Below are 16789 nucleotides of genomic sequence, written 5' to 3' on the forward strand. Positions count from 1 at the left end.
CCAAAGTTAGCAGTCTGGCCTTACATGTTAGGTAGTAGCTTTCAGATGGATGACAAAACTCAACTACTAAGAGAAAGCAGTTCAATAGGTTATCAATAACAATTTACATGTACGAAACCTACAGATTTAGACAAGGTTTCTGGCTATATACATAGCCCAAAAAACACAGCCCGTCACTGAATCTTGGATCACCTGCTTTGGTTACAATGCCTAGTAGTGGTATTTTTAAGCCCTTTGTAGTCCAAAAACGCAGTCTGCTAATTGATTAATTGGATTATGAGGCAGACAACGGCCTCTACATGGAGCCAGAAAATCCGGGGGAGGGAGCAGAGGTCTGGGTATAAAGCCTGATGTCAACAGTCAGAGGCTGTACTCCCTGATACTCACTACCTTCCTGAGATCCGTGGAGCAGCTGGGGCTCATCCAATCAGGAAAAGGTAAGACGGCAGCCAACATCCAGGAGAGCATGCAGAGAACTTTCTAAATGACATGGTTAAAACCATACTACGTTGCAGGTTGGGGATATGATTTGAAGTACATTAGGCTGGTCGTACATGCATAGCAGTGAAAGTAACATTGCAGTTTCTTTCAGGTATTGGAAAAATGTTAATGATGATCATTACACTTGTCATTATCTTCTTCTTGCATCATGGGTTGCTATTAGGTATATAGGCAGCACTCTGGATCTATGCACACAATGGTTTTCTACAATGGTAGAAAAGATTGTATTTGCTATCAAGTATCAAGCTTTTGCTCTTGATATCGGACTGCTGACGCCTATCAGTCAGCTTTAACACCTTTTAAATGAATTACTCTACATGGATTACTTTCTCGTTCAGGTCACATATAGCAGATCAGTATCGGATCCTTTTTAATTGTGTGTGTAACTTAGTTCAGGGAGCACTCATTGATGAAAAAACCTGAGATGAGGTTATGTTTCTTTGCCTGCACACAGTTTATTTTGAACGTAAGTAGACTATAGTCTTCAAATAAACATATAGAGCTCACTAGGTTAAATAAGCCTGCTTATAAAATGTAGTCTGTTTTGATGGTTAAATCAGGTATTTGATTCACAGTTCGCATTATGTTGGTCGCTCATTTCCTGCGACAGTCATAGGTCTCTCTCCGTGGTGCTGATTTCACACTTCTGATTGGAGGTCCCAACCCGCGAGTAAAGATTTTTGTCGAGAATAATTCTTCTCTTTTCTACAACTGGCCAATTTTAATGAAAACATTAGTTTTTACCATGACCTCTTTATGCATTTAATTAAGTTGATTAACTTAAAAAAAATGGAGTATGACATAGCAACTGGACCAATCCGTTGCAGGTATCCTGATAGGCTTGTTAGACAGCTAATCTTTAGGATGAGCGCTGCTAGTAGTAGCGGCGTTACATAGGAATAATCCTTGCGAGGAGATTATGCTGCGGAGAACTAACTACTAACTAACTAAAATGCGGTAATCCCATTCCACGTAATTAGTCCTGCCGCACGGCTTACCTGACAACATAGATCATATCTGTGTTAGGTTTTAGGAAACGTATGTTCGTTTTAATTAGACCTTTGCATTAAATCACTAATTGTAATTGTTTTTCTCCACAGAAGTAATCTGCAAGTTACGGAAACATGGCAAAGTAAGTTTAATCTCTCTGTAGACTTATTTCATTTCCATTGGTTATGTATTCCATCCTAAAGTCATGGAGGCTCAGGGCATTGTCTACAAACGTTCTTTCTCAATAGAAACCTATACTTCGATAAATGCAGCTTCTCAAATGAAGAGCATATGAATGGATCTATACATGTCCTTATAAGACATTTTAGGTATTGCTACAGAAATCAGTTGAGTGTGTGTGTATTTACTGCTAAGACCACAGTAAAGGGAGACAGAGAGAAGTGGGCTTCCCTACCCTTCGACTCTCTAAACACTCTGTTGTTTTGAGCAGCCCACCCTTCTCCACTCAACTCCAGGGTCAAGACCTGGGCAGACCCAAAGAGACCTCAAGAACTCCTGAAATGTAACATTGGTTATTAGGGCTTTTAAAGGCTTAAATTCCTGCCAGCTGGCCAGGAGGCCTTGATTCTGCTTGGCATGCATAATCAGCTGTTTGCAAACGTGTTGCACCACTTGTGGCCACTTTACCTGAGGGACCCTTTCAATCCGGGGAGAGATCAGGTGAATCTGTTCCACAATTAGGCTGCTCTCCACCAAAACTGTTAGGCGGATCTGCAAGATTAACCTTCTGCTCACAAGCATAGCTATTAGGGGAAACGTTTTAGTAAATTGAAATACGAGAAGTAACAAATGACATTATTAGAACTATAAATACACTGAACAGAAAGCAACACAAACATTTTTATAAACTACCATGGAATATAAATAGAAATAAAGAAAATAACGAAAGAAAATACAATTTGGAAACTAGAGGGAAGTAAAAAGGGAGCTAGCACAAAGCCATCATGACCCTGCTGTCACCCACAGTGAGGATTAGACATGAACACATCATCTGGTGAAGAAACCCTCATTTTATAAGACGTTTCATCCTCCACTATTACGGATCTGAAATATATTGCAGAGTGAGCAGGGTGGTGACGGTCCTGGAGATGTACGTCCCTATGTCAGGTATTAACATCCCGGAGGATACTAAGCCTGCAGTGTAAGCCTGCTTCCATATGCAATGCAGTGGTAGGGACACCCCAGACTATCCTGGAGATTCACCCTGCCGGATTAGAGGGCAGGAGAGGAGAGGAGAGGGCAGAGGAGGTTGGAGCTTTCTACAGGCCTTTAATACCAGCAGCCCTGCCTCGTAGGGTCTGCACTCAGACAAAGGGCTTTGCACACGCAGGCTGTTAGGTGCACGCAGGTGACAGCAATGATTTATAACCTGCAGGAAACCTTCAAATATGTTGGCTCGTCCACATCGACAGAACAGAAAGTGCGTGAATGGAAATCGATATTTGGCAGGCATAAAAATTAATACAAAGAAATAAATGTCTAATGAAAGCCAACATCATGAATAGAAGTACATTTGAAAGTCCATCTCACTGTCTGGTTCACTCTCTTTTCGTCTCAGGGTTTACAAGAAGACCAGTGGAAATGGAGGAGTAAGTGATACCATGTCTGCTTGTTGGTTTCTCTAATTCTCACTTCATTAATTGCTTTATCCATGAACTAGCATTAGAATGGGTTAGTCTCTCTTTTTAATCTTGTCTAATCAGGTTTCAGCGAGTCGAGCGTTGACCGTCTGACTCTTGTGTACTGACTTTGAACTCTGATTTGTGTCTGAACAGCTAACCCTGTACTTGGGGAAGAGAGATTTCGTTGATCACGTTGACACCATTGATCTTGTTGGTGAGTCGATCTGGACTGTGTATCTATCTACTCTGAGGACCACAGGCACACATTTGATTGTATTTGTTACATCACATTTTCTTTCCAGATGGTGTACTGAAGATTGACCCTGCAGATCTTGGAGACAGGAAAGGTAAACTCTCTCCACAGTTTCCTTGTAGTAAACATAATTCTTTTTAGAGTCAGCTTGCTCAGAGTTGGTTTTGTTTTATTGAAGCTCTGTTTAGCATATCTTAGCTAATGCTAGTAAGTATTTCTGAGGTAATTTATCAGAACCAAACTCTACCAGACCACTGTCTCACATCTATCCGTTGCACTAAATCCACGGTACTCTCTCCTGTCACTTCCTAACCCGTGCACTAACGTGTGGTGACTCTTTCCCTAGTGTGGGTGCAACTAGCATGTGCCTTCCGCTATGGCCGTGATGACCTGGATGTCATTGGCCTGTCGTTCAGGAAGGATATCTGGGTCCAGCAGGTCCAGCTGTACCCTGCAGCACACAAGCCCACCCTGACCCCCATGCATGAAACCCTGCTGAAGAAGGCCGGCGACCAGGGCCACGCCTTCTCATTCAACGTAAGGCACACACAGGCACACGCATTCGTCTCAACACACACCTTGGGGCTTTTGTATGGGACTATGCATTGGGTGTTGATGTGTTGCTGCTGTGTATTGCAGATTCCCACCAACCTGCCCTGCTCAGTCACTCTGCAGCCAAACCAGGAAGACAAGGGCAAAGTACGTACTTTGACGCTTGTTCAGATTATCTATCCCAAAGTGACTGGAGGTGACATGAGACTCACCTTCTGACCCCTTTGTTCCACCTCCCCCTCAGGCCTGTGGAGTGGACTTTGAGGTCAAGGCCTACCTCGCCAAGGAGGCTAACAACGACGAGGAGAAGGTTGATAAGAAGTAAGTGCTGTCACAACACAAGCAACTGTATCCCATACCTGCAATATCTGTTCTGTCAGCTGCGGTATGCACCAGCATGAACTGATGGGGGCTCGTCCTCCTCTCTGCCTTCTTTTTTACTGCCCTCCCTCCTCCACCTGCTAGAGACACCTGCCGTCTTATCATCCGCAAGATCCAGTTTGCTCCGGACAAGGCCGCTGCAGGGCCCAAGGCCGACATCTGCAAGAGCTTCATGATGTCCGACAAGCCCGTTCACCTGGAGGCCTCCCTGGAAAAGGAGGTAGGGGCCTTGCTAGAACCTCGCCATCCTACTTTACACAACAGCACTCACCTCACCAGCCTGCCTACAGTTCTACAGCCTTGTAAACTTTTGTTATCCGGTACTTTTGCAGGCCTATTGTACTGTGACTTATGTTGTGTTTTATTGTAAAACTATGTGGTGTTAACTTCAGCTCTTCTACCACGGAGACCCCATCCCTGTCAAAATCAAGATCAACAATGAGACAAACAAAACTGTGAAGAAGATCAAAATCACTAGTAAGTTGTTGAGAGGTTAGGCTACAAATTGTTGTATGTCTGCATCTTCAAAATAATACTCATTACTCTCTCCCTTCTCTCTCTCTCTCTCTCTCTCTCTCTCTCTCTCTCTCTCTCTCTCTCTCTCTCTCTCTCTCTCTCTCTCTCTCTCTCTCTCTCTCTCTCTCTCTCTCTCTCTCTCTCTCTCTCTCTCTCACACAGTTGACCAGACCACAGATGTGGTGCTCTACTCAGCAGATAAATACACCAAGAATGTCCTTAGTCAGGAGTTTGCGTGAGTTTTAGTTTTTGGTTATGACCTGAGCAACATCCAAGATCCAACATTTTTCCGGAACTTTTTGAATGTAGCCCCAAATGTTTTTTAAATATATCGACAAAAAAAAATCTGTGATGTGTAAGTTTTCGTGACATGCTGTAACAGTCAAGCATGGCCTACTCAAGGTCTGATGTTAGGTTTGGGCTAAGCCCCGAATGTTAACAATGACTGTCCATGCCCCTGGTCAATGAATCTCTGATTCATCCCTAATCTATTTGACAAACAATACTGATCTCTGTCATGTGCCGCCTTTGTCCTGTAGGGAGACCGTAGAGGCCAATTCCACTTTTGAAAAGTCACTGTCGATTACCCCCTCACTGTCTGACAACAAGGAGAAGACCAACCTCGCCTTGGATGGCAGGTTGAAGGATGAGGACACCAACCTGGCGTCTTCCACAGTGTGAGTGTCTGAACCTCCACCTCCTCCTACACCCTCACCCTCCACCTCCTCCTACACCCTCACCCCGCCTCGGCTTCAACCTGTTCAGCTATCCCTCATTCTCCTCTCTCCCCTGTGCTCTCGTTTCTCCTTTTCCTCTTTTCTCTCGAAGGCTGAGACCCGGCATGGACAAGGAGGTTCTGGGTATCCTGGTGTCCTACAAGATCAAGGTCAACCTGATGGTGTCTGGAGGAGGGTAAGACCTGTGACCTTTGACCTTTTTGATCACGTGACTCTCATTTAACTGGACTAACGTGCTTGGCTCTGTGTTCTCCCCTGCAGCTTGCTTGGAGGACTCACAGCCAGGTAGGTGTCTTTACCACTGATGACATCACTCTTATCCAATCAGAGGAGAGCGTTAGCTGTGCTTCTGGTCGACGTTCTAATCGGTTGTTTGTCTCCACAGTGACGTAACAGTGGAGCTCCCATTGGTTCTCATGCACCCCAAACCCAAAGGTAATCTAACTGTCCACTTGTCTGGCTTTGTTGCCTGGTCTGCTTACCTTCCTAAATCCCCCTTTCTGGCTGCTGTTGTCCTACTGGGAGTGCTGTGGTGCCTTCTACTGGTGAAATGACACTAATGTTACCCAATGTCACCTCCCCCCCTCCCCACCTCTTCACTCTGCTGTCATGGACCACTTTGAGCAGAAGTGTAAGTATAAAATAGATATCAATGACTTGGTTTATCTCCAGCATTGTCAGCATGTTTTGAAAAAAAGAACTGCAGGGAAACATTTCAAAACATCTACAATCATGATGTGTGTTAAGTGTGGGCTTAGCCTCTTGTTATTTCTAACACTGATGACGCCTGCGCTTCTGATGTTTCTGCAGCCCCCTGGAGTAGACTCCCTTGTAGTCAGGTGAGACATGTTTTTAGTAGACTCCCCACAGTACCTGGAACAGTCTGGTGAGGCACGTGGATGCTTGTGTGTGTCTGTGTCTTTTTGGGCTTTCATGCCCTCTTTTGTTGTTGCATCATTTACTGAGGTGGGTGAGTGACTGTTGAGTGTGTGTTACTCTGCAGATCGGATGTTACCGTGCAGGTTAAATAGACCCCCGTAGAGACAAGACAAGGAAGAGGAAGGACAGCAGAGGCGGGAGGAACCTGAAGCTTTGAGGAGAGGTCCCACACCTAGATGAACCCAAACGGAACATTGGTTTTATCTCACACAATGTCACGAGTCATACACGTTGATGTTGCTGTGTGTTTGTCTTTTGAGTCCTGTTTGATCTGATGTGACATCTCGTATGTGGGGTAGGGGACCGGGGCTATAGCAGCTAGTTGTGTTCAAATGACTTAATAGCAATGCAGATAGAAACCTATCCATGCTCTCCCTATGTCACCTCTTATCTAGGAGGTGAAAGCTCAAAGGGTCATGACATTTCTCCCTCTTCTCAATTCCAAAGATTCCTCTAGTTCTAATACTGTCGTTATTTCCAACCAATTTTGTTTTCTGTGATACGTTTCTGTGTATATGTATGTGTATTTTTTTGACTGCTCAGTCATTGACCAAAATAAAACCATCATACATACTTCTAGAAGAGTCTTTCATGTCCTTCTCAATTGAGCCTTTTGTAGTTGTAGCACCACCATGAGGCCCACATGTCTGCAGGACATAGAGGCTTAGGACAGGAGACACTGCTGGAGAACTCTTGCTCTCTATGAAGTACGGACACTGTATCGCGTATGATCAACGTGGATGTTACATGTGAGAACTGTATTTGTCCCCTGGTTAGATAAGGGTGAAATTCAAACTCAAATTCAAAATACCAAATTTGATTGGACGATGTGTGCAAGCCCCTTCTGGCACTGAGTTAGTGTGTGCGTCCCCTCACATAGCTGATAATCTGTTCGTATTAGACACCTCTAAGAGCGAAGAGAGAAAACTTCGAGTGAACAGGCTCCTCCCACCTAGTCACTCACTGACCCAAACAGGCTAACAGCCCTCCAGACACACCTTTTACATACACACACACACACACACACACACACAACTGCTGCAACCCATAACTCGACCCCCGCCGTTCCTGTCCTGCGATTCCACATCCAAGAGGAGGACATGAACAGACTCTCTGCTAAGGTGTCTCCGTCTCCGGCCCCCAGCCCCAACCTCCTGCAGCTGCCTGCACCCACAGGTGAGTAACACGGGGTAACACACGACACATCAGCCAGTGTCGAACAGAGGGTCCTCCGTGGTAGCCTGACGTTACATGACGTGCTGAGTCCATGCTCTTTCTGTGGAAAGTTATTTCTCCAAATATAGTGAGATGGCAGTGCTTGTGTCTGATGTTGTCTGTTCCCCGTGCTGCAGAGGATGGGCAAAGACAGAGGGATGGGGACACTGACTTAGCAGAGGGAGACCGAGGAGGAGACCTGGAGGAGGGAGAGGCCGAAGGGGGTAAGCAAGGTTGCTGCGCCCACTGCCGGCTGCGGGCGATCCGCCGGGTGGCGTGCGGGCTGGTCCTGGGGGGTTGTGTGGCGCTGGTGTGGGCAGGAGGTACTCACAGCGCCAGGCTGGCTCTACAGCTGCTCCCAGCCCCTTTCTTCATCACCTGGTTCTGCTGCACCTGGAACCTGCTCCTTTTCCCACTTCACTACCTGATGCATCTACTGGGAGCAGGGTCCCCACACGGGCCCGCCACGCACATCAGGTGAGACTGAAACCCAGTGACCTGTGGACTGGGACTCGAACTCAACCGCAGGTGAGACGACTGTACATGGCAGCCCGATAAGCTAGAGCCAACTCTTAGGACTGAGCTGCTTTATTTCAACCTGCCTACAGCAGCATTGTACCTTAATCCCCACAGCTCAGCATCAGACTGAACAAAGGATTTAACCCCACCTGCAGCGTTGTTAAAGAAAGCTCAGTGGGAACACAGGTCCAGTAGAAATAGTAGAGGGGTAAATAGACATTAGCCGTCCGAGGAATTTGAATAGAGGTCTGTAGAGACAGTAGAGGTCAGTAGAGATGTAGAGCTCAACGGGAACAGTTGAGGTCAGTAGAATTAGTGCAAAGCTCAATAATCCCTGTTAAAATACTTGATGTGTGTCGTCTGTGGTGTTGTTTTGTGATGGTTAAGGATGTGTTTGTGGTGGTGCGTTTCACGGGTGTTGTTTCCAGGCGGTATGCTGGTTTCCTTGCCGACGAGCCCCTGACGGTTCGGGGGGTGGTGAGAGGCGTCTCTCCGTTTGCGGTGCTGTGGAATCTGTCTGGCTACCTGTACCTGCTGTCTCTCAGACACATCGCCCCCGGCGATGCCTGCGCTGTTCTTTGCTGTAGTCAAGCCTTCCACTTCCTCCTTGCCTGGATTGGGTTAAACCACCACTTCATGGGAGTGAGGGTGAGGAATGTGTGTGTGTACCCTGAAATACTGCATCCGCCACTCACTACTCCAGGGTGGGCGTGTGTGCCAGGGTCGTAATCATAATATATATTGAGGAGGACACATCCCCCCCAATATTCAAATCTGGTCAAAATGTCCCCCCCAATATATTAATATAAAAATGTAAATAAAATATAAATGTGACACGCACGCTATCCAAAATTATAATACAAAATGTAATCATATTCATAACTAAACGTAAAAGGTTTTTGGGGGGGGACCCTCAGACTCCCCAGCAAATTTCGTCCCCCCCAATGTTGACTCCATGGCTACGGCTTTGTGTGTGCTGTGTGGGAAATTGGACGCCACGACACATTCGTAAGGATGCAAAGAAATGACCTTCCGGATCTGAAATGCTTTCCACACTGTTTTTACAGATTGTGGCCGCCATTCTCTCCATCACCGGGATTGTCATGCTGGCCTATGCAGATGGTTTCCATAGTGAATCCATCAAAGGAGTTGCTTTGGCTGTAGGCTCAGCCTCAACCTCCGCCATTTACAAGGTCCTTATACCTTCATCCCAAACTTCCACTTGAGGTGCCTGCTGTGGACTGTTGATGAACCTGTGTGTGTGTGTGTGTGTACATTTGCAGGTATTGTTTAAGAAGTGTGTGGGAGAGGAGCAGTCCGGTGCAGCTAGCGTGCTGCTGACCTGTGTCGGCCTGTGCAGCTGTGTGCTCCACTCCTGGGTGTGTGTGGTGCTTTACCTCACACACGTGGAGTACTGGCCCCTCACACAGCACCTGCCCTGGGACCACCTGTGTGGGACTGCTGCTTTGTTGCTAGGTAAATCCCTCCCGCTGACGGGTGTCCATCTGGTGGCCCGTTCCTTTCACCCGCACGACCGGATCACTGCTATTTATGGATGAGAAGGTGGAAAAGGGTTGGGTCTCCTTATTTGCTCAGGCCCTTTGCTCCCCCCACCAGGCTTCAACGTGCTGGTGCACCTGGGGGCTGAGCTGACCTACCCCTCCCTTCTCTCTCTGGGCATGCTGCTGAGTGTTCCTGCCAGCACGGGTGAGTTCACCACCACAACACAATCGCTGGCAGCATAGAGAGATGTAACAATGTGTTCCTGCTGCACCTCAGTGTGTGTGTTTGTGTCCAGTCCTAGATATCTACTTGGGGGCAGCTACTCAGCTCAGCCAGGTGAGGGTGGCGGCAGCGGGTATCATCGCCGTGGGATACCTCCTTCTGCTACTGCCCGAGCACTGGGACGAGCGCGTTCTGGGGTGGGCAGAGGGGCTGTGGCAGGGAACATAAAAGGCAGATGAACTGGATTGTCCAGATTCTCCCGAATTGTCCAGTTTTGTGCATGTGTGTATGCATGTGGGGGGGTTGGGCATGATCGATAAAAATCAATAAATATGAAACTGTATGTGTCTTGTGTCTGTTTGGGTACATTTCTTGTGTATGGCCTGTGTAACCTAGATGTCTCTGTGTTTCAGCTGTTTTGTACATATTTGAATATACCTTGTGTGTAACAACGTGAACAGCTGTGTCTTTGTATTCTACTGCATTTTTTTAATTGTTTCATTTTACTGTTTTATTTTCATATATTTTTTATCTTGTTCGCTGTAAGGCCACAATTTTTCCATTGGGATGAATAAAGTACCTACTACTGTTGATACTGTTGATTAAATATTTCAAAATATTTCACTGTGACTACGGACGTACTGTACATAAGTGCATACTTGCTCATTAACATTATTATATTTATTGTACTTTTTCCTGGATACATTTATTAAGTTGTGGACCGTTATGTGGATGGTCCGCCCGTCCTGCAAGTGGCAGTAGTGTAATGCTAACTGGTTCCACTATGCACGTGCGTGTACAGTGTAGCGTGCACGTGCAGTAACCGGTCACTGAAGTGTCACTCATGGCATTGAATGCAGGTAACGTTGCTAGAATATTTACAAAATTTTATTCCAATATTCATCAATCAGTTTAGCCAACTATTTTTCAGACATACACTGTCATAGTCTACATCGTTTTGTGTCATTCCGGAAACTCCGAGATCCCTCGTCCGTCACTGTCACTGTCAACAGTTGGAAGCATCGCTAAAGTTAGCTTAGCTTGTTAGCTCCTTAGCTGCTAGCAAACCACTTAATTTAAGATATTTTTTAAGAATTTCACAAGTAGGAACAACTCAGCAGCTCATATTTTTTGGTACGCTAGCTGAGTTATCATGGTTGTAGAGGGCTAGCTGGCTTAATTGTTGTGCATTTAACTTAGACTACTGTAGAAAAATTGCAGCTACAGCACTAGGCTAACTGGTAGAGCTGCATTGATAATTTAGCTGGTTAGCTAGCTAATGTCGTCATTGTTAATCGGAAGCGTTTGAGCAGGTTATTGAACTTTACTAGTAAAATCCGGTGCTTGAAGACTCGCTTTCACGGTTTTCTTCGTAGACGACGACTTTGAGTGGGAGCCGCCCTCCGAGGCAGAGATGAAGGTGATCCAGGCGCGGCGGGACCGCCAGGACAAGATAAGCAAATTGATGGGGGGATACCTACTGAAAGGTTACAAGATGCTGGGTGACTGCTGCGATACGTGTGGGGTGAGATGGCGCTCCGCTGAAGCAGAACATCTTAAGCACTGTGTTAGTGTTATGTGATGTAATAACTTAAATATGTAATTAAAGTATCATCAGTAGGGTTGGGTACCGAAACTGGGTTCTACTATGGAACTGGTTCCCACGCAACGAGTAGGAATCGAACAGGATTAGAATGCAAATTTCGGTTCCTCATTTTGGTTCCACTTAATATATCGACTAAAATAGTTTCCCTCTCGCTACGCAAGTCTATCGTTAGCGAGCTAGCTTTTAGTGCATTTAAAATGCCTAAAGCGAAGCGGTCGAAAGTGTGGCTATATTTCACAGCCAAGGATTCCGACGTCGCAAAATGCAACAAATGTTTCAAAACGATTACGTGCAAAGGGGGAAGCACGTCGAATTTATTGAAACATGCGGCGACACACGGGATACTTCTTAAAGCAGAGGGATGCACCGTCTTCGACAGCTTGCGTACATCAGTCCCTGGTCCCAGTGACAGGCGCATCTTGCCAGAGAAGGCAAATATGGCAATTTTTCTGCAAAAGAACTGCTAAAGTTTGAAGCTGGTTTAGTTAGCATACCAACCCAACATTTATTTTGTTGTTACTTGTTAATAGTGTAACTGTTATTTATTGTTAAATTATTGTTGTTGGGTGTTAGCTGACTTAGGTTTACTTATTTAAAATTTAAGTATCCTACTTTAAAACGTTAGTATTTTGTTTTAATTGAATAATGATTTTCAAGAAATAAATAAAAACTATAAAAGTGCCTTTCTTTGCTGTAATGTTTCAGGTTTTCAAGTATCGGTTTAGTAATCGAAACCGTTTTAAAAGTACCGGTTCAGCATCGGAATCGTAAAAATCCAAACGATACCCAACCCTACTCATCAGTCCTTGCTTCTGCAAACAGAGACCCCCAGCCCAATATGACATACATGTACTGTAATGTTTGGCACCAGACTAACAAGGGATGTGTATGTGCCTCTGCAGACTATTCTTCTGCAGGATAAGCAACAGAAGTACTACTGTGTGTCCTGTCAGGAGCTGGACTCTGATGTGGACAAAGACAACCCAGGTAGATATCAACCACCCTATTCCAAACACAAAGCATCCAATTGTGTTCTTCCTTCTCTCTACTTATTTATCTCCACATCCACAGCTTTGAATGCCCAGGCGGCGTTGTCCCAGGTTCGGGAGAGACAACTCGCAGCCCAGCCCGGCCCACAGGTGAACGGAGGCTCCAGTCAGGCAGCTGTGTCCATAGTTGGCCAGCCCAGGCCCGAGCACTGTGAGGGGGCTGCCTCTGGTCTCAGAGGGCCCCTGCCTCTTCCACCACCTGCCACCTCCGCCACTTCCATCCCCAGCTTCCTCCCTCCCACCACACCAGCTGCCCCCCCAGTCCAGGCCGCTGTCCCCCTGACAGGCCCGCCCCCTCTGGCCCCCCAGAGCCCGGCTCTCCTGGCTGTGTCGCTAGCCGAGGAGGCTCTGATGCACAAGCTACGTTGGGCCACCCAGGAGCTGCAGGCCGCAGCCTCGGTGGAGAGCAGCATCCAGCTGTGCAGCCTCATCACCAGCTGTGCCCAGTCCCTACGCAGCCTCAGGGAGCTGCATCAGTCATGACACTTAACCACATGGTCTGCCGAACCAGACGCAAATGAAAACACAGATGCTTGGAAGCAACCCACAGACATCGAGGCAGCATAGGAGGGCCCAGCAGTAAGGCTCCTCTCAGGGCAGACCGGCCTCCTGTCTGTGTTTGCATGTGCCTGCGTGCGTACATACATGCCTGGCCTATTGTCTGTTGAATCTGGCGGTACACAATTGTTTATTGACGATTCATTGACAGACTTAATGGGATGCTGGGAAGAGACTGTTTAATTGGTTCAATGTGCTATAGACAATATACTTACGTGTAATTGGCTGGTATTGATGTATTTCAGAAATGTTCTTTATTAAATCTGACTTCATCCACGGTCATATTCTGCTTCTTATACTGCTTGCTCAGAGTCAGATGAAGCCCAGTTCCAGTACCACTCAACTGCTGTTTGGGTAAGCCCTTATTTCAGTCAAACTGGCTCACTGCATCATTTGAAATTGATCTCAGTATTTTTCCTGCAATGTTGTGACACATGTTCTAATAAAACCATGTTGAAAATGTATTTGTGTAGCTCAGTCATTGGTAGGGGGTGTGGAGGCAGGTTGTATTGATACAGAGTGACCGACACACACAATGGGGGCATAACACCAACATTCCATTATCTAAACTATAATCCTAATGGTTTTTTTAGTCCCATAAGGCTGATAAGGACGTCAGACCGTTTCCCTTCTCTCCTTATATAGTGTGTGTACTTCGGTGCTGCGCCCCGCGGCGGTGCAGTAGGACTGGGCGGGGATAAACACGGCTAGAGCAAGGAGAGTCGGGGGCAGCATAAACAAAGGAAGCCGTTGAGGAGGACAATGCAAGGAAACCAGGCATGACTACCTTGGCATCAACGGCTCCTGTAACGTAATGGCTAAATGATTTATCATCCTAATGGCCATGGAGAACTGTTCCTGCAAAAATTTGGTGTTGAGGAACAGAAAAATCGCGTCAGTGAGGCACGTTTTATAGGTTGTTGTAAAAATCGATTTGGAATTAACAGCCATTTAATTAATAAACTACAGCAATTTTTTTTCACTGCACACTCACCGCTAGTTATTTTCAAACCCTGGAATATTTTTTTCACTACAAAATTACATTTTTTTCGATCAATTATGAACGGGTTCCAAAACGGTGCTCCGGGCTCTTGCCCGGTGGGAAGCGTCTCTGCCATCGAGGGACTCCCTCCGCTACCTAAAGGCCTCAGCGGTATCCTGAACTCCAGCGGCGGCTCATGGAGAGACATTGAGAAAGTCTACAGCAAAAGGACTCGCATCCAGGCAGACATCACCAAATCTCGCTTTAGTGATTCGCTTGGACACAGCAAGCCCGCTAGTCTAGACGCGGCACTTGCTGTGCTGCGCAAAGAAATGGTATGATGACGATAAGAATCTAGACTTAAAATAGAAGAAGTGAGACTGAACTTAAATATGCTTCACACCACAGCTCCTCACGGTATGAGTCGTGTTTGTGTTTCAGGTGGGTTTGAGGCAGCTGGACATGTCTCTCCTGTGCCAGCTGTGGTCTCTCTACGAGTCTATCCAGGAGTACAAGGGAGCCTCCCTGATGTCTGACAGCGCCTTCACCACAGAGAACGGCTACTCTGAGGACGAGGACGATGAGGAAGAGGAGGAGGAGGAAAACCCATCTGGGGTCCCCGCAAGTGCCTCCCTCTCTCTTCCTCCCACACAGAACTCCAGAGACCAGTGGATCAAAGATTCATTTCACATCCCCATATAGATTCCCATGTAAACCATCACCAGCAATAGCGATTCTCTGCCTCTACTTTTCTTCTTCAGGTCATGTATTCCTGCCAGACACAATGTCCAGTATCCTTCTGGCGTGCAGTCCTTCCATTTGGCAGCTGTTACGTCCACAGAGCTATTATTTTAATACCACAGCCCAATTTACAGTTTGAAATTGTCTGATTGTCATTATGAACTTAGTTTATAAATTGCCATGGCTGGCATTGTACTGGCATCACTTCTATGGATTTGACCATGGTCTAATTATCCTCACTAAAATGCTGGATGTTAGTACAAAAGCTGGTTACACACTGAAGTCTGTCATTTATTGGTATCCAATCATTCTTAATTCTCTATATTTATAAGATTGTATGAGTCTGCGAAGACTGATGTGAATACACGCATATTGTCATATCTGATCTTCAACATGATTTTCTACTACACTTTGAATACTTTGAAGAAGAATGTAGTGATGGGCTGTCACACAGTATCTATACTGTAACAATGATTAGCATATTTGTCGGTTTAGATCTGTTTTACAAAACCATATTTTAAAATAAAATCATGATTCACCCATTGTTATGTTCATAATTTCCAACCCAGAAGCCCAAAATGACAATCGCTTGTCATTTTGTGTGGTCTCCATACAGTTTATCAACACAAGGTGGGGATAAAAAACAGGTTTTCTAGAAGTGTGGCATTTGTGTCCAACAGCAAGGTGACAGCATTTCCACATTCGTCAAACACATTCAGAACCTCAACAGAAGATCATCCTTCTTGTGCCAGATTACTACAGGACACAGCCTACGAAGGCCCAGAAACACTTACATGAAAAACTTGGCACTGGCCAAAGCGTACGCATAAAGTTCAAACCAACATGTTTTGCCTATCAAGGCTTGGCAGTGAAAAACACGATGTTCTAGCAGTGTGATAGTTCTGCTGTGTGTGTGTGTGTGTTTCAAGACAGTATAAACAGTTGTGCCAGACTCACATGGTCTTATTAGGAAAGATCCCAGTCTGGTCTGGAACAGGGGGAGGAGACTGGAGAACAGCAGGAGTTTTTTTTGCTACTCTGGGCTCCTTTAATACATCCATTCTTTTAAAACCCCACAGTGTGTACATCATTCAATCCTACTTTCCTACCAGGAGGTGTCAGTATGTTGAACTGGGGGGAGGAGTGTATATGTGTGCATGTGTGTGTGTGTGCGTGTATTAATAGGGTCAACAGATGCACTGGATATTGTTAGATGTGCCTGTTTGTCTGTTTCCATCCCAACCCAAACCAACCCATGTTTCTAACTCTACCCTCAACCCTTTGGGGTTTACAGAAAGACCAGTGAATACACTGCTCTACTGTACTGCAGTGGTATTTGAGAACGTATTCAATCTCTGCAGTGTAGGTTTTAAATGGTCGTATAGGTTAGTTATGAGGTTTGTCTGAATGGCTGAGAGTCTTGAAGACTGCTGAGTAGGACTGTGGGTCAACTGGTGAATCATAGCTTCTCCCCAGAACCACGCTCTGTCACTGGACCCAGCTGCCTCTGTCCATCCATCCATCTTCTGTTCCTAAAAATACCCCCCAGCACTCCTAGGAAAATCCCCACGCTGCTGCCTGGCTTTCAGTAACCATGGGACAAACTTCCCTACATCACAGAGACTTGTGCTGTCTGGGAATGAGACATGGTTGGTTATCATGTCGTCCAATAGAAGATATGCTGGCTATATGCGAGCATGCTTATAGTGTTAGTCCTGTTATGTTAGGGATAGTGTTGTTCCACTTTACAAAAGTATAATTTTGTGAGGGAAAGGGAAAATAAGGGAGGATACAATTACGAAACTTAACATACCATAAAATCAACACTTTGCTTGTCTCCCCCACCCCTCCTCTCTCTCTCTCTCTCTCTCTCTCTCTCTCT

At 45.9% G+C, this 16789-nt stretch overlaps 4 protein-coding genes across 4 annotated transcripts; all 4 read left to right on the plus strand.

Annotated features, from left to right (window-relative positions):
- Positions 1 to 394: 394 nt before the first annotated feature.
- Positions 395 to 6916, plus strand: arr3a (arrestin 3a, retinal (X-arrestin)). The gene is made up of 18 exons (XM_047020528.1): positions 395 to 437; positions 1602 to 1633; positions 3071 to 3101; positions 3288 to 3348; positions 3437 to 3481; positions 3734 to 3924; positions 4027 to 4086; positions 4184 to 4260; positions 4405 to 4540; positions 4713 to 4797; positions 4999 to 5071; positions 5376 to 5513; positions 5665 to 5748; positions 5835 to 5858; positions 5959 to 6008; positions 6201 to 6204; positions 6384 to 6412; positions 6577 to 6916. Exons 2-17 carry the CDS (start codon positions 1626 to 1628, stop codon positions 6394 to 6396), a joined length of 1080 nt encoding a protein of 359 aa, XP_046876484.1. The 5' UTR covers positions 395 to 437; positions 1602 to 1625; the 3' UTR covers positions 6397 to 6412; positions 6577 to 6916.
- Positions 6917 to 7612: 696 nt separating this feature from the next.
- LOC124468278 (putative thiamine transporter SLC35F3) lies at positions 7613 to 10199 on the plus strand. Its single transcript, XM_047020938.1, has 7 exons — positions 7613 to 7688; positions 7865 to 8204; positions 8675 to 8894; positions 9314 to 9439; positions 9530 to 9722; positions 9864 to 9953; positions 10045 to 10199. The coding sequence occupies exons 1-7, from the start codon at positions 7613 to 7615 to the stop codon at positions 10197 to 10199; spliced, it is 1200 nt and encodes a 399-aa protein (XP_046876894.1).
- Positions 10200 to 10753: 554 nt separating this feature from the next.
- znrd2 (zinc ribbon domain containing 2) lies at positions 10754 to 13646 on the plus strand. The gene is made up of 4 exons (XM_047020723.1): positions 10754 to 10831; positions 11348 to 11496; positions 12480 to 12564; positions 12649 to 13646. Exons 1-4 carry the CDS (start codon positions 10816 to 10818, stop codon positions 13107 to 13109), a joined length of 711 nt encoding a protein of 236 aa, XP_046876679.1. The 5' UTR covers positions 10754 to 10815; the 3' UTR covers positions 13110 to 13646.
- A 206-nt stretch (positions 13647 to 13852) lies between these two features.
- Positions 13853 to 15450, plus strand: fam89b (family with sequence similarity 89 member B). The gene is made up of 2 exons (XM_047020722.1): positions 13853 to 14501; positions 14608 to 15450. The coding sequence occupies exons 1-2, from the start codon at positions 14007 to 14009 to the stop codon at positions 14866 to 14868; spliced, it is 756 nt and encodes a 251-aa protein (XP_046876678.1). The 5' UTR covers positions 13853 to 14006; the 3' UTR covers positions 14869 to 15450.
- Positions 15451 to 16789: the final 1339 nt, after the last annotated feature.

This window comes from Hypomesus transpacificus, chromosome 5 (genome assembly GCF_021917145.1).
Source record: "Hypomesus transpacificus isolate Combined female chromosome 5, fHypTra1, whole genome shotgun sequence".
NCBI classification, from domain to species: domain Eukaryota; kingdom Metazoa; phylum Chordata; class Actinopteri; order Osmeriformes; family Osmeridae; genus Hypomesus; species Hypomesus transpacificus.

Bases quoted from the DNA above. Each gene is read 5' to 3' on its own strand.
- LOC124468278 (XM_047020938.1), top strand. From the start codon at position 7,613: ATGAACAGACTCTCTGCTAAGGTGTCTCCGTCTCCGGCCCCCAGCCCC. The intron at 7,689-7,864 runs GTGAGTAACACG...CCCGTGCTGCAG, and splicing joins GCAGCTGCCTGCACCCACAG to AGGATGGGCAAAGACAGAGG. The intron at 9,723-9,863 runs GTAAATCCCTCC...TCCCCCCACCAG, and splicing joins GACTGCTGCTTTGTTGCTAG to GCTTCAACGTGCTGGTGCAC.
- znrd2 (XM_047020723.1), top strand. The intron at 11,497-12,479 runs GTGAGATGGCGC...GTGCCTCTGCAG, and splicing joins ACTGCTGCGATACGTGTGGG to ACTATTCTTCTGCAGGATAA. The intron at 12,565-12,648 runs GTAGATATCAAC...CCACATCCACAG, and splicing joins TGTGGACAAAGACAACCCAG to CTTTGAATGCCCAGGCGGCG.
- fam89b (XM_047020722.1), top strand. From the start codon at position 14,007: ATGATTTATCATCCTAATGGCCATGGAGAACTGTTCCTGCAAAAATTT. The intron at 14,502-14,607 runs GTATGATGACGA...TTTGTGTTTCAG, and splicing joins CTGTGCTGCGCAAAGAAATG to GTGGGTTTGAGGCAGCTGGA.
- arr3a (XM_047020528.1), top strand. The intron at 3,482-3,733 runs GTAAACTCTCTC...CTCTTTCCCTAG, and splicing joins AGATCTTGGAGACAGGAAAG to TGTGGGTGCAACTAGCATGT. The intron at 4,261-4,404 runs GTAAGTGCTGTC...TCCACCTGCTAG, and splicing joins GAGGAGAAGGTTGATAAGAA to AGACACCTGCCGTCTTATCA.